Source organism: Pseudorasbora parva, chromosome 24 (genome assembly GCF_024679245.1).
Source record: "Pseudorasbora parva isolate DD20220531a chromosome 24, ASM2467924v1, whole genome shotgun sequence".
NCBI lineage: Eukaryota > Metazoa > Chordata > Actinopteri > Cypriniformes > Gobionidae > Pseudorasbora > Pseudorasbora parva.
The window spans coordinates 16,693,547-16,706,877 of NC_090195.1; the positions used below are offsets into that span (position 1 = coordinate 16,693,547).

The 13,331-nt window shown below is 35.3% G+C and overlaps 1 protein-coding gene across 1 annotated transcript in view; it reads left to right on the forward strand.

The window, feature by feature from the left end:
• cpa6 (carboxypeptidase A6) overlaps positions 1–13,289 on the forward strand; it is a 31,653-nt gene extending 18,364 nt beyond the window's left edge. Inside the window, exons 3-11 of the mRNA XM_067435007.1 lie at positions 507–631; positions 1,476–1,590; positions 3,663–3,764; positions 3,866–3,970; positions 6,452–6,562; positions 6,721–6,811; positions 9,719–9,921; positions 11,857–11,941; positions 12,122–13,289. Coding sequence (XP_067291108.1) covers positions 507–631; positions 1,476–1,590; positions 3,663–3,764; positions 3,866–3,970; positions 6,452–6,562; positions 6,721–6,811; positions 9,719–9,921; positions 11,857–11,941; positions 12,122–12,312 — 1,128 coding nt within the window. The 3' untranslated portion in view covers positions 12,313–13,289. The remainder of the gene's footprint in view (positions 1–506; positions 632–1,475; positions 1,591–3,662; positions 3,765–3,865; positions 3,971–6,451; positions 6,563–6,720; positions 6,812–9,718; positions 9,922–11,856; positions 11,942–12,121) is intronic.
• Positions 13,290–13,331: the final 42 nt, after the last annotated feature.

A 13,331-nucleotide genomic window follows, 5' to 3' on the forward strand; every position in this document is an offset into this window, starting at 1 on the left:
AATAAACTCACATTTTCAAGGCAGCCAGGTTACTTACTTTTTTTAATTAAACCAATTAAAAAAAAAAAAAAGGACGAAATCTAAACTTGCCCTACCTTTTTTTCTAATTTCAGAGTCCGTTTCACTCGGATATACGCCACAATAAGGAGAAAAAGACTATCTCAACTCCCGTTTCATGCCGACTTTAAAGTTTAACTTGTCCTCTCCCATAACTCTCAGATTTAATTTGTATTTTCACATATTTCATTCAGGTTCAATGTGTCATCATGACCAGTTATGAAATACATGAAAACCAATGTTATTTGATATCAATGAAATCCAATCTTGTCTGCCTAAAACCACAACTGAGATTTGACAATGACAGTGATGTTTGAGAAATATATTTCCAAGGAAGAAAGAAAGTCATACAGGTTTGGAACAACATGAGGGTGAGTAAATGATGACAGAATGTTCACTTAAGCAGCTAGGAAAGTTCCTGCTTGACTGATCTCAGTGATGTTCTGCAGGTGGACCTTTGGCAGCCCAACAGTGCATCTCTGATTCGAGAGAACAGCCCTGTAGACGTTCATGTGGGATGGAACAAGACGCAATGGCTGAGAAGACATCTTCACCAAGCGCAAATACACTATGAGTGAGTGTCCTCCTTCTCCATTAGAACTATCATTAGAGCGAACTCCTCTCTCATACTCCTGTGGGACAAACATTGGTTTCTGGAGGGCATGCATTAGAGTTATCTACTCGAATCCTTCTGACTTTGATTTGCATGTGCTGAAGGATCCAGAAACTAAAGAATAATTCAGAGTTCTCTTTCAACCTCTCGCTTCATCAATCATCCAGATCAACAGTAACAATAAAGCTTATCTCATGCGCCACAGCCAGCAACACTTTCTTTGTCATCCCTTTTCCCCAGGGAGGCCTTTTCTTTTATATCTTCTCTCCTTCTCATGGCTGATGTATTTGAGCATATTAACAGGCAGAAGTGATACCTCTGAGGAGTCTGGGTTATGGGATAGGTTGAGAGAGAGAGCGAGAAATGTATGCATCTAGTGCTTTGTTTACTCTAGTTTGGTTTTGACAGGTCATAGAGATAAATTGTGGCATTCTTATTCTTGCCAAAAACACAGAAAAAGGCACAGATGGGGTTTAATTCTGTTTTTCCATGTTATACCTTTGCTCTGTGATAAGATGATCAATGTTTGTGATAGAACCAAAGTGCAAAATATACAAGTATATTTATTGAATATATTTTCAAAGGGGGGAATTCAGAGCAAACAAAATCAGATAAATGTTTTTTAAAATAAAATATTTCAAAACTATTCAGTATTCAGTGGCTGTTCAATTTCAAAGAATTATGTCTCTTATTTGGTTCCATGACTGCTCTGATCTAAGTAACCCTGAAAACTGCCATTAATCTGTTTGATACACAGTGCATGTGCTTTCAATATCCCCTCCCTGACACCCCACTGTCTCCACAGGGTGCTCATTTCCAATCTCCAAACCGAAATTGAGAAACAGACCGGATACCGTTCCTCCAGGAAGCGCAGATCAGAATTGCAGTATGACTATGAAGTGTACCATCCTTTGGAAGAGGTGAGGGAATGGGTGGACGTTAATACACATGGTAATTTTTATGTAGTAAGATGAAGAAGACAGAGATCAAATAGTTTTTTTTTCCCTGTCTGCCATTCTATTTTTTATCTCAACAGAAGCTTGATTTTCACAGGCTAACAGTCTTTGATTTGAGAAGTGCATTTGCATTCAGTTGTGGCCCGTGAACAAGAAAAACAGATCTCGGGAGGTTTTCTTCAGTGCCGCCCTAACCCATCATTAAACCTTTACTCACAGATCTTCTCCTTCAGACCGAGTGCCAACTTCAACTGAACGTGTGGCTATACAATTCCAGCTCTGTGATTCAGTCTCATGACAAGATGATTAATAGGAAACCCTTCAGAGCAGACGAGGGCTGGATTACATTCACTTTAATGGATATAATTCCTCTAGTACTCTTGTAAAGAAAACATCTGTAAAGAATGCAGCAATTAACACTTGAAATCTTGAGCTTAGCTTTCACATATTAAAACAAACAAGTCAAGACACAACTAACCTTTTTACTTTTGATCACAATTTAACTCATTCATCCATTCACTCATTCATTCATTCATTCATTCACAAACTAACTCGTTTATTCACAAACTGTTTCATCCATTCATGTATGAACAAAACCCATTAATTCACAAACAAACACATTCATTCATGAAATAACTAATTAATTGCACTCATTCATTCACAAACTAAGTTTTTTATTTATTCACTCACTCATTCATTCACAAACACTTTCATTCATTCATAAACAAACTCATTAATTTCACTCATTCATTCATTCATTCATTCATTCATTCATTCACAAACTCATCCATTCACAAACTCATCCATTCACAAACTCATCCATTCACAAACTCATCCATTCACAAACAAAGTAATTTATTCAATTACAAAATAACTATTAATAATTCATTTATAAATTCTTTCACAAAGAAATTTCATCATCACTCATTCATTCACATACTAACTCTCATTCACAAACAAACTCATTCATTCACAAATTTATTCACAAACAAACTCATTCATTCATTCATTCATTTACAAACTCATTGAGTCATTCATTCATTCATTCATTCAAAAACTCATTAATTCACTCATTCATTTCCAAAATAACTCATTCATCAATTCATTTTCAAACTAACGCATTCATTCATTTATTCACAAACTCATTGAGTCATTAATTCATTCATCCATTCACAAACTCATTCATTCACTCATTCATTCACAAACTAACTCATTCAGTCCATTCATTTATTCATTCAAAAACTCATTAATTCACTCATTCATTTACAAACTAACTCATTCATCAATTAATTTTCAAACTAACTCTTTCATTCATTCATTCATTCATTCACAAATGAACATATTAATTCACCCACAAACCAACACTTTAATCTATTCATTCATTCACAAATGAATGAACTCATTCAATAAAGATTATTTTGTGTTCCACAGGGGAAAAGTGGTTTGGGAAACCATGAGTACATAATTATAAATAAATAAATAAATAAATAAACAATATTATATATATTTGATAATTGGGGCGGCAGTGGCTCAGTGGTTCATGTAGATTGTCTACAAACTGGAAGGTTGGTGGTTCAATCCCCGGATCCACCTGACCAAGTGTCGAAGTGTCCATGAGCACGACACCTAACCCCAACTGCTCCCGACGAGCAGGATGGCGCCTTACATGGCAGACCCTGCCGTCGGTGTATGAATGAGAGAGTGAATGGGTGAATGTGAGGTAAGATGTAAAGCGCTTTGGATGGCCATAGGGTCTGTTAAAAGCGCTATATAAATGCAGTCCGTTTACCGTTTCAATATGTATTATTGCCTTAGCAATTAAAATGAGTGTCAACGCCTTGAGGAGCCACAAATTAGTTAGAAATTAGTGCAGAGTGAGACACCAATAAAAATAGGCCAGACCTGCACAATTAAATGTGTATATAACACAGAAACCCTAATGTTTGAGTTTGACTCTGCTGCACAGATTTACACAAATATAAACTGCATGGTAATCAGGAATATCTGGGTCAAAATCTTTTCCTCCTTTTCCGCAGATTCAGAGTTGGATGTTTGAGATGAACCGGACCTACCCACATCTGGTGGACCTGTTCTCTATTGGTCAGTCCTATGAGGGACGACCCCTCTATGTGCTCCAGGTAAAAGGTGAAGGGAAAGATGGCTAAATATATGGCCATTCTGTTTACACACACACACATTCTGACTTACTAGACTGTCTTCTCTGCCCCTCTTCTGTCAGTTAGGAAAGAGAACACGTCCCTTTAAGAAGGCAATGTGGATAGACTGTGGAGTGCATGCAAGAGAATGGATTGGTCCAGCTTTCTGCCAATGGTTTGTTAAAGAGGTATGTGTTTTCTGTTTGCCACGGTTCACTTCATGCTGAGATTTAAATCACTGCCAAGCCAAAACACAAATGTATAGTATACATACAATGATGTCCATTAACAATGTATTATTTACATTTAAAAATGAATGTGAAGCATTAATACTTAAAATGTGGTATCAGACTTTTGGACAAGAATCAGATGATTTTGATTCAAAATTATTTTGTGTCTATTACTAGATGACACTCTTATAACATTCATTGATTTTATAACATTCAAGACTTGTATTGTTCTGTTTATTTGTGAGCTGGTGTATTCTGGGTCTGTTTCATTCAGTGAGTTTCTAAATTCCTCCCAAATTAATCTGTATGATACATCAGAGCCTCCCCTGAGCTCATCTCTTAAACTAATATGAAAGAGAGCTTCTGTGCCACACAAATAAAACAGCTCTCAGATCAGCAGCTAACACTGAGTGAGAAGTGAGACAAATTTAGAATTAGATAGAGATAAAAAAGAAAGGGTTGCAATACACTGAGTATACCACTATGAGGCAGAACTACTGTATAACAGAGAGCTAAAGCTGACTAGCCCTGACGTGAACGTGACAGCTCTATAGTTCTCCTTAATTCACCAGCACTCATGATTCTTCTCTTTCTGCTGTTGGATTCGACTTTACACATAGTAACACTACATCACTGCTCAATTAAACCAATGTAAAATTATTCATATTTTACAAGACCAAAGGGAGCTTTTAATTATTGAGGAAGTTGATCATCATTGTTAGTATAGTTTACACCGACACCACAACTAATGTATGTTCAAAACTGCATAATAAAATACTACTTTTACCATTGCTTTTTTACCATAAGCAATCTTGTCTCCAGTCTTCACTCTTCAGAGTCACGTGATCCTTCGGAAATCATTATAATATGCTGAATTGGTGCTCAAGAAACATTTCTTTTTAATATCAATGTTGTAAACGGTCATGCTGGAAAAAATATTTGTGAAAACAGATACATTTTATACAGATTCTTTGTTTAATAAAACAGAATTCAAAAGAATAGCATTTATACTGCTACTTTTGATCAATATAATGCATGCTTGGTAAATAAAATTATTTATTTATTTGGAAAAAAAAATCTACCCCAAACTTCTAAATGATAGTAGCCTGACAAGCCAGACCCACATCAAGATGTTTGGTCTGGAAACTCACCATAGACAGGGCTCAATCTGAGAGGCGGGATTAGCGGTTGTCTTTCAAACTCCCTCTGTACGCGATAGGATAGCGCTACAACCAACCAGAGCAATGAAGGTGAAGCAGAGCTCGTTGACAGATTAAACTTTCGCCGTATCCGGTCGGCAAAACTCCAAACACATCTTCCCTTTTTAAGAATGACTTCAATGCCGTTCTTTTTTCTTTTCTCAGAGAAAAGCTTAACTCCAAGTCTTCCAGAGTCGCGGTCAAAGCTGATTTGAAAGACCGCCGTTCACCAGTTTCTGTGTTTACTAGAAGCACGCAACCGCAACTCAGCGGTTATTATGTTAAGTCCTGCCCACCGACTCTAGACACGATGTGATTGGCCCGACCAGAGTTGGGCTTTTACATCTCAGAGGTGTATTGAGAGTTGCTAGACGACATTCGCAGCAGATTATATCTGCTGCCGTTATTGTGCGTCTAGATTTCTAGGCTAAAACGAAAGTGTAAATTTGATAAAATGCAATATAAAGCAAATTTTTCAAAATACTGTACTTATTTTACTCTGCTTGTATATTATATTGTAGTCTACTGTACTTACTTAAAATGCTGTACCTAAGATCCAATACTATACCCAATGTGGTTGGATTACCAAAAGTTAAGACAATCATTTATGCTGAATAAATATTTTGGTTTTTATAGTTTTTTTTTTTTAAAGATGATAACCAGAAGCCACTCTTACTTAAATATGCATGAGGTCTTATGACAACACTGAAATATTTATTATGGAATATTGAAATATTATATATACACACACTGATCAGACATAACATTAACATGATGTGAATAACACTGATTATCTCTTCATTTTGGCACCTCACTGCTAGTGGATGGGATAGGCCTATATTAGGGAGCAAGTTAACATTTTGTCCTCTAAGTTGATGTGTTCGAAACAGGAAAAAATGGGCAAGCGTAAAGATTTGTGATCGCTAGATGATTGGGTCAGAGCATTTTAAAAACTATATATATAAGAATAACCAGTTTTAATGGGATATGATTAGAGGAGCTGCACACACACACACACACACACACACACACACACACACACACACACACACACACACACACACACACACACACACACACACACACACACACACACACACACACACACACACACACACACACACACACTGCTGTGTCCTTGCTCAGAGTATTTTGCTAAATTGAAGTTTATCTGTGGGGAAAATGAGACATTTCCTGCCTCTCTTGAAGTCTGTCCGGATTCTATTCACTGTGAACTCAGGCACTGAACTCCTATCAACACGACTCCAACATGAGACGACTGATGAATCAGCTCAATTTCTACATTATGCCTGTCTTCAACGTAGACGGTTACCATTACAGCTGGAAGACGGTAGCTATCTGTTGTCATATGCCTAGATCTCAACATCTCTTCTGTGATGTATGCTGAGCTTACTGAAATGAATAGTTGCCAAGCTCTGTGCTGTTAAACATGCAGCATGTTTTGCCTTTCTATAAAGCCGCCAGACATATCTGTGGTTTCTCTCTTAGGACCGCTTTTGGCGGAAAACACGTTCAAAGATTCCAAAGTATCATTGTCGGGGAGTGGATGCCAACCGAAATTGGAAAGTCAAATGGTGTGGTAAGTTATTTAATCTAATATTCGGAAGAATCAAAAGCTCCAAATGAAAGATTTATTTAATATGAAATAAATAGGCATTCCAGAGTATGTAGACACCATGAAGAGGCCTGGCAAACAGATTAAACATTTATGTACAGAATTACATATTTATATCAAACATTATCTTGTACTTGAATTTCCCTATGCAATACATAAGGAAATTATGATGTTAGAGTCTGTGTTTGCATGCAACTTTCTTAATCATGCTGCTTGATGATAATCTCTTAACACTACAGATACGAGCTGAATCTGTGATTTAAATGCGTTCAGTAATATGGTAATACTAACAAAGAATATTTTGATGTGAGCTCACAACATCCATCATCTGATGACTAGTTCAGATATAAAAGATGAAAAAATCATTATACTGTGGTTACTACAATGTGTTGCATTTGGACGCTGTATCCACCAGGCTTAACTATCTTAACCTCAGAAAAACTTATTTTAATTTATTTTATTATTATTATTATTGCTTTATTTTTTAAAATAAAAATAAAAAAATAAGAGGATATTTTATCCTTTAAATGTAGTAAAAAATATTTTAAATGAATAAATTATTATATAAATTATTATATTATTTATTTATTTTTGTGCAATTTTACTAATATGTAGAAGCTTGATTCTGCCACAATTTTTTTTAATCGTGCCTTTTTATCTCACAATTCTGACTTTATAACTCGCAATTCTGACTTTATATCACGCAATTCTGACTTTATATCACATAATTCTGACTTTATAACTCACAATTCTGACTTTATAACTCACAATTCTGACTTTATAACTCACAATTCTGACTTTATTTCACATAATTCTGACTTTATATCATGTAATTCTGACTTTATAACTCACAATTCTGACTTTATAACTCACAATTCTGACTTTATAACTTACAATTCTGACTTTATAACTCTCAATTCTGACTTTATATCTCTCAATTCTGACTTTATAACTCTCAATTCTGACTTTATATCACACAATTCTGACTTTATAACTTGCAATTCTGACTTTATATCACGTAATTCTGACTTTATAACTTACAATTCTGACTTTATAACTTACAATTCTGACTTTATATCACATAATTCTGACTTTATAACTCGCAATTCTGACTTTATAACTCACAATTCTGACTTTATAACTTACAATTCTGACTTTATAACTCACAATTCTGACTTTATAACTCGCAATTCTGACTTTATAACTCGCAATTCTGACTTTATAACTTACAATTCTGACTTTATAACTCACAATTCTGACTTTATATCTCTCAATTCTGACTTTATAACTCTCAATTCTGACTTTATATCACACAATTCTGACTTTATAACTTGCAATTCTGACTTTATATCACGTAATTCTGACTTTATAACTTACAATTCTGACTTTATAACTTACAATTCTGACTTTATATCACATAATTCTGACTTTATAACTCGCAATTCTGACTTTATATCACGCAATTCTGAGTTTATATCACGCAATTCTGAGTTTATATCAGACAATTCTGACTTTATATCACATATTTCTGACTTTATAACTCGCAATTCTGACTTTATATCTCTCAATTCTGACTTTATATCAGACAATTCTGACTTTATATCACATAATTCTGACTTTATAACTCGCAATTCTGACTTTATAACGCTCAATTCTGACTTTATATCTCTCAATTCTGACTTTATAACTCTCAATTCTGACTTTATATCACACAATTCTGACTTTATAACTTACAATTCTGACTTTATATCACATAATTCTGACTTTATAACTCGCAATTCTGACTTTATATCTCTCAATTCTGACTTTATAACTCGCAATTCTGACTTTATAACGCTCAATTCTGAATGTATATCACATAATTCTGACTTTATATCACACAATTCTGACTTTATAACTCGCAATTCTGACTTTATATCACGCAATTCTGACTTTATAACTTACAATTCTGACTTTATATCACGCAATTCTGACTTTATAACTTACAATTCTGACTTTATATCACATAATTCTGACTTTATAACTCGCAATTCTGACTTTATATCACGCAATTCTGACTTTATAACTTGGAATTGCGAGATAAAAAGTCAATTATCTTTTACATTTTTTTTTTTTTGTGGCGGAAAAAAGCTTCCATAAAACTCACAATTGCGAGTTATAAAATCAAAATTGTGAAATATAAACCCTTACTAAAGAGTCTTTCCACCAATTGGACTTTACATCTCGCAATTGTGAGAAAAAAAGTCAGAATTGCGAGATAAAAAATTGCAATGATCTTTTCAATTGTTTTTTTCCATGGCAGAAACAACCTTTATAAATATGGTATCAAATTTGATCTAATGGGATCAAAAAGAACATTTTAGTAAAGCCAAAAATTCTAACATTTGCCTGCAAACAGCACATTGTTGCTGAAACTTCAGCTAAATCAGCATTAAACCAATACTAACTAGCATTTACTAGCTTTCAAAGTGGTATAAGGCCAGCAGGGTTGTTTTTTTGTTTGTTTTTTTTATACATAAAAACGTGTTTTAGGGCAGATTTAATGCATGTGCTCTGTCTGAAGATTAGCTTTGTTGTCCCACTTATTTCATATTCTCAAACTTTATGCTCTTATAGTCTAGTTCTAATATGTTTCTGAAGGACAAAGGAATAATTCTCGCCCAAAACCATTCCCTCTTAATTCACTGGTAGATACCTGACACCAAGATAGAAAATACACAAGTGCAGATTGACCATGAGTCAGCAAAATGCCAAGGGAGGAAAGTAATAGTCAACTACGACATGCAACCTTGGACCAGAAAAGTCAAAAATGAAATGTTCGCAAATAGAGTTGTAATTTTTTGCACCTGCTGTCTTTGCTCTCTCTGATAGATGAGGGTGCGTCCCTGCACCCCTGCGATGACACATACTGCGGTCCCTTCCCTGAGTCAGAGCCTGAGGTCAAAGCTGTTGCCAAGTTTCTACGCAAACACAGAAAACGGGTCAAAGCCTACATCTCCATTCACGCCTATGCTCAGATGATTCTCTATCCATATTCCTATAAATATGCCACTATACCAAACTTCAACTGTGTGGTGAGTAATTTCTGTCTTCAGACAGTTCATCTTGAATTTGTCCATTTGGGAGGGGATCATTCAGTAATTATAATTTCGGATCAACTCAAAAACATTAGATATATAAATGAGGAGAGAGAAGATTGTACACAGCAACAAAAAACAAAACAAAAAAAACCTCATCAGGAACATGTACATTTTCACAGGCTGCATTGCGTAAACTATAAGACAGTGCTACCAGTGTCCGGTTTGCAAGTAAATAACTCCTTGTGTATGAACAGGTTCTTTTTCCTAAATCAAAAACACACAGGGCATCCAGTGTACTCTTGTGGTCATATGACTCCTAACAGGTTCTTTTTACTGAATCAAAAATACAGCTCAACCAGTGTACTCTAATTTATGTGTAAATGACTCATATGAACAGGTTCTTTTTACTGAATTAAAAACATAGTGGGCAACCAGTGTACTCTAATTTGTGAGCAAATGACTCATATGAACAGGTTCTTTTTACTATGTCAAAAACATGCAGCACAGGGCCTGCGTCCGGAAAGCTAGGCATCTGACTTGTTGCCTCGCTGCCTTATCAAACAATGGCTTGTATACGTTTGTGCATGAAGGCACCTCACAAAACTGATTTCGGACCGACTTCTAAGGCAGTGTAACAGTTTAATGATCTAGACTATGGCAAAAATACAGAGAGATTTGGTGAGAAAATATTTATTTCTCACTAGAAATTACATCACAAGTGGAAAATGGTCAAAAATGTACATTTACACAAAAACTGACCATCAAACGCAATTTTCGAATGGCAAATGTCAAAGAATGGAACCCACAGGATTGTGGGATATCAAAGGCAGCGAAGAATACATGCATGCTGCCTTCAAAAATCGATCAGATGATGGTGTCTCAAGAGACAGGAAATGAAGCAGACATTAGAGTTGGATGTGCCTTGATTCCTTCCTACCTTAAAAGTTGTCCTCCGAAGGCCGTATTTTCCATGTTTTGGACACAGTCAACCAGTGTGCTTTAATTTGTGAGCAAATGACTCCTTTGAACAGGTTCTTTTTACTGAATCAAAAACATGTAGTGCATAGACAGGGTAAACTCAGCCTGATCTGTCGCTCTGCAACTCAATCTGGAAACCTGTACGTTAATTTCTATTGCTTCTTTTACACTTTTACGGGAACCAATTACCAATTACTCTTATGAGCTGGTTTGTTTAATAATTATTTATTTTTTTAATTTTACCAAGGTTACCAAGAGTTACCAAGGTCAGTCTAAACTCAATAAATCAGTTACTGAATGACAAGTAATCCTTATTTTCATCCTCTGGTATTTCTCACTTAGGGGTCACACTTTTGATCCATTTTAATGAAATGAATGTACCATATTTTGTTTCAATAGCACAAATTCTTTAATATTTTGTGCTGAGGGGATTTAATGGAACTACACAAGATTGACTTCTAAATTGTTCAAGATTGATAAAATAATACAAAGATTATTATAAAAAATGATTAAAGGGATAGTTTACCCAAAAGTGGTGATTTTACTTACGCTTAAGTTGTTCCAAACCTGTATGAATGTCTTTGTTCTGCTGAACACAAAAGAAGATATTTTGAAGAATATGGGGAACTAAACAGTTGATCGACCCCATTGACTTCCATAGTAGGGGAAAAAATACTATGGAAGTCAATGGGATCCATCAACTGTTCGGTTACGACATTCTTCAAAATATCTTCTTTTGCACTCAGTTTTTTATGCATAGACAACTTTTTTAAATCCGCTTGCATGTGAGGCATATCAGATGCATTTACTTATTTTTATTAGGTTTTACATTAGAATAAATCGACTGGATGGCTGTTAGCCCACACAATCTCACAATCAAACTACAATTATCACCAAGCAACCTTAATGATCGACTGGTTGAATACTTGAACCTCTGCTCTTCCCCCTCAGGAATCAGCAGCCCAGAATGCAGTGAGCGCTCTGTACTCAGCTTATGGAGTGAGATACAGATACGGCCCTGCCTCCACCACGCTTTGTAAGTCAGGCATTGGGTCTTTTCTTCAATCAATGACATATAGCCACTGCATATATGAGTCATCAGCTCTCTGTAAGCCCTCTCAGTTAGACGCCAATCTGTTTTCTTACTCATGACTATTTCTATATCAACAACAGTCAAATGTCCAGATGTGATGTGATGCGTTTCTTCGACTTGCAGATGTGAGTTCTGGAAGCTCAATAGACTGGGCCTATAAGAACGGGATCCAATATGCCTTTGCCTTCGAGTTGCGTGATACGGGATACTACGGCTTCTTGTTGCCGGAAACCCTGATTAATCCCACCTGCACAGAGACAATGAGAGCAATAAAGACCATCGCCTCAGGCCTGCTGAAGAAATGTACCAAATGAAACTTTTTACTTGACTTTCTTATATCTTCTCTCCACCGATTTCACATCTTAGCCCATAAGCCATAGCAACATCTACTAGCTATGAACAAAAGTGCCTGCATTTTATTAAAAAAAATGTTTTAATGAAACTATAAGACTTATTTATTTTGTAAGCTACTTTTATAAACTCTACAATATGGAAGCTTGTTTCTGCTATGGGGGAAAAAAGGTAATTGCGGCTTATCTCACAATAGGAAAAAAGCACATTTTGTTCTCGCAATTGTGAGTTTATATCTCACAAATTCAGACTTTATATCGTTTATAACTCAAAATATACACTCGCAATAGTGTAAAAAACGTAATTTTGACATTTTATTGCCGAAGTCAGATTTGTGAGATAAAAAGTCGCAATGACCTTTATTACTTTTATTCTGTGGCAGAAACAAGCTTTTTATTAAACAAAAGATAAACTATAAAGTAATGCAAGCACTTGAATTGTGAACTAAACACCTATAGGCGAATATACATTGAGCACTTGCTATACAGACAAGCTTCAAAATAACAGTAATGCCCAAAGAATGTAAATAATGCATACTGCATCTTACAATGGGTTTATTTGAGTGTAGATGCCGTGTGCCGCAGCTACAGCTAAAAGACGGCTTTGATTTTGTTTTGCAATGAAACGGTAAAGGTCACCTGGGAATTCAACCTCTCAAATGAACCAGACATGAATACATTAAATTTGTTGTTTGTTTTGTTTTGTTTTGTTTGAAGAAAAGCCTGTCAAAGTAACTTTACCCTGTATAATTAACTGCACTTGCAGGGACGATGTTTACATTTGTCAAGTCTTTGGAGTTTTATTGTAATAAGCTAGTATTTATTTCAAATATTGAAAATATAATTTGTCATAAAGTGTCTTGCAAGTTGGCATTTGAGATATGTTTCCATTGTACACTGACTTTTGTATGGTATTGTTTATTTTACCAACAGGTAGATTATTAAAAGTATTTTCATCATGATGCATGTAATTATGTAAAAAC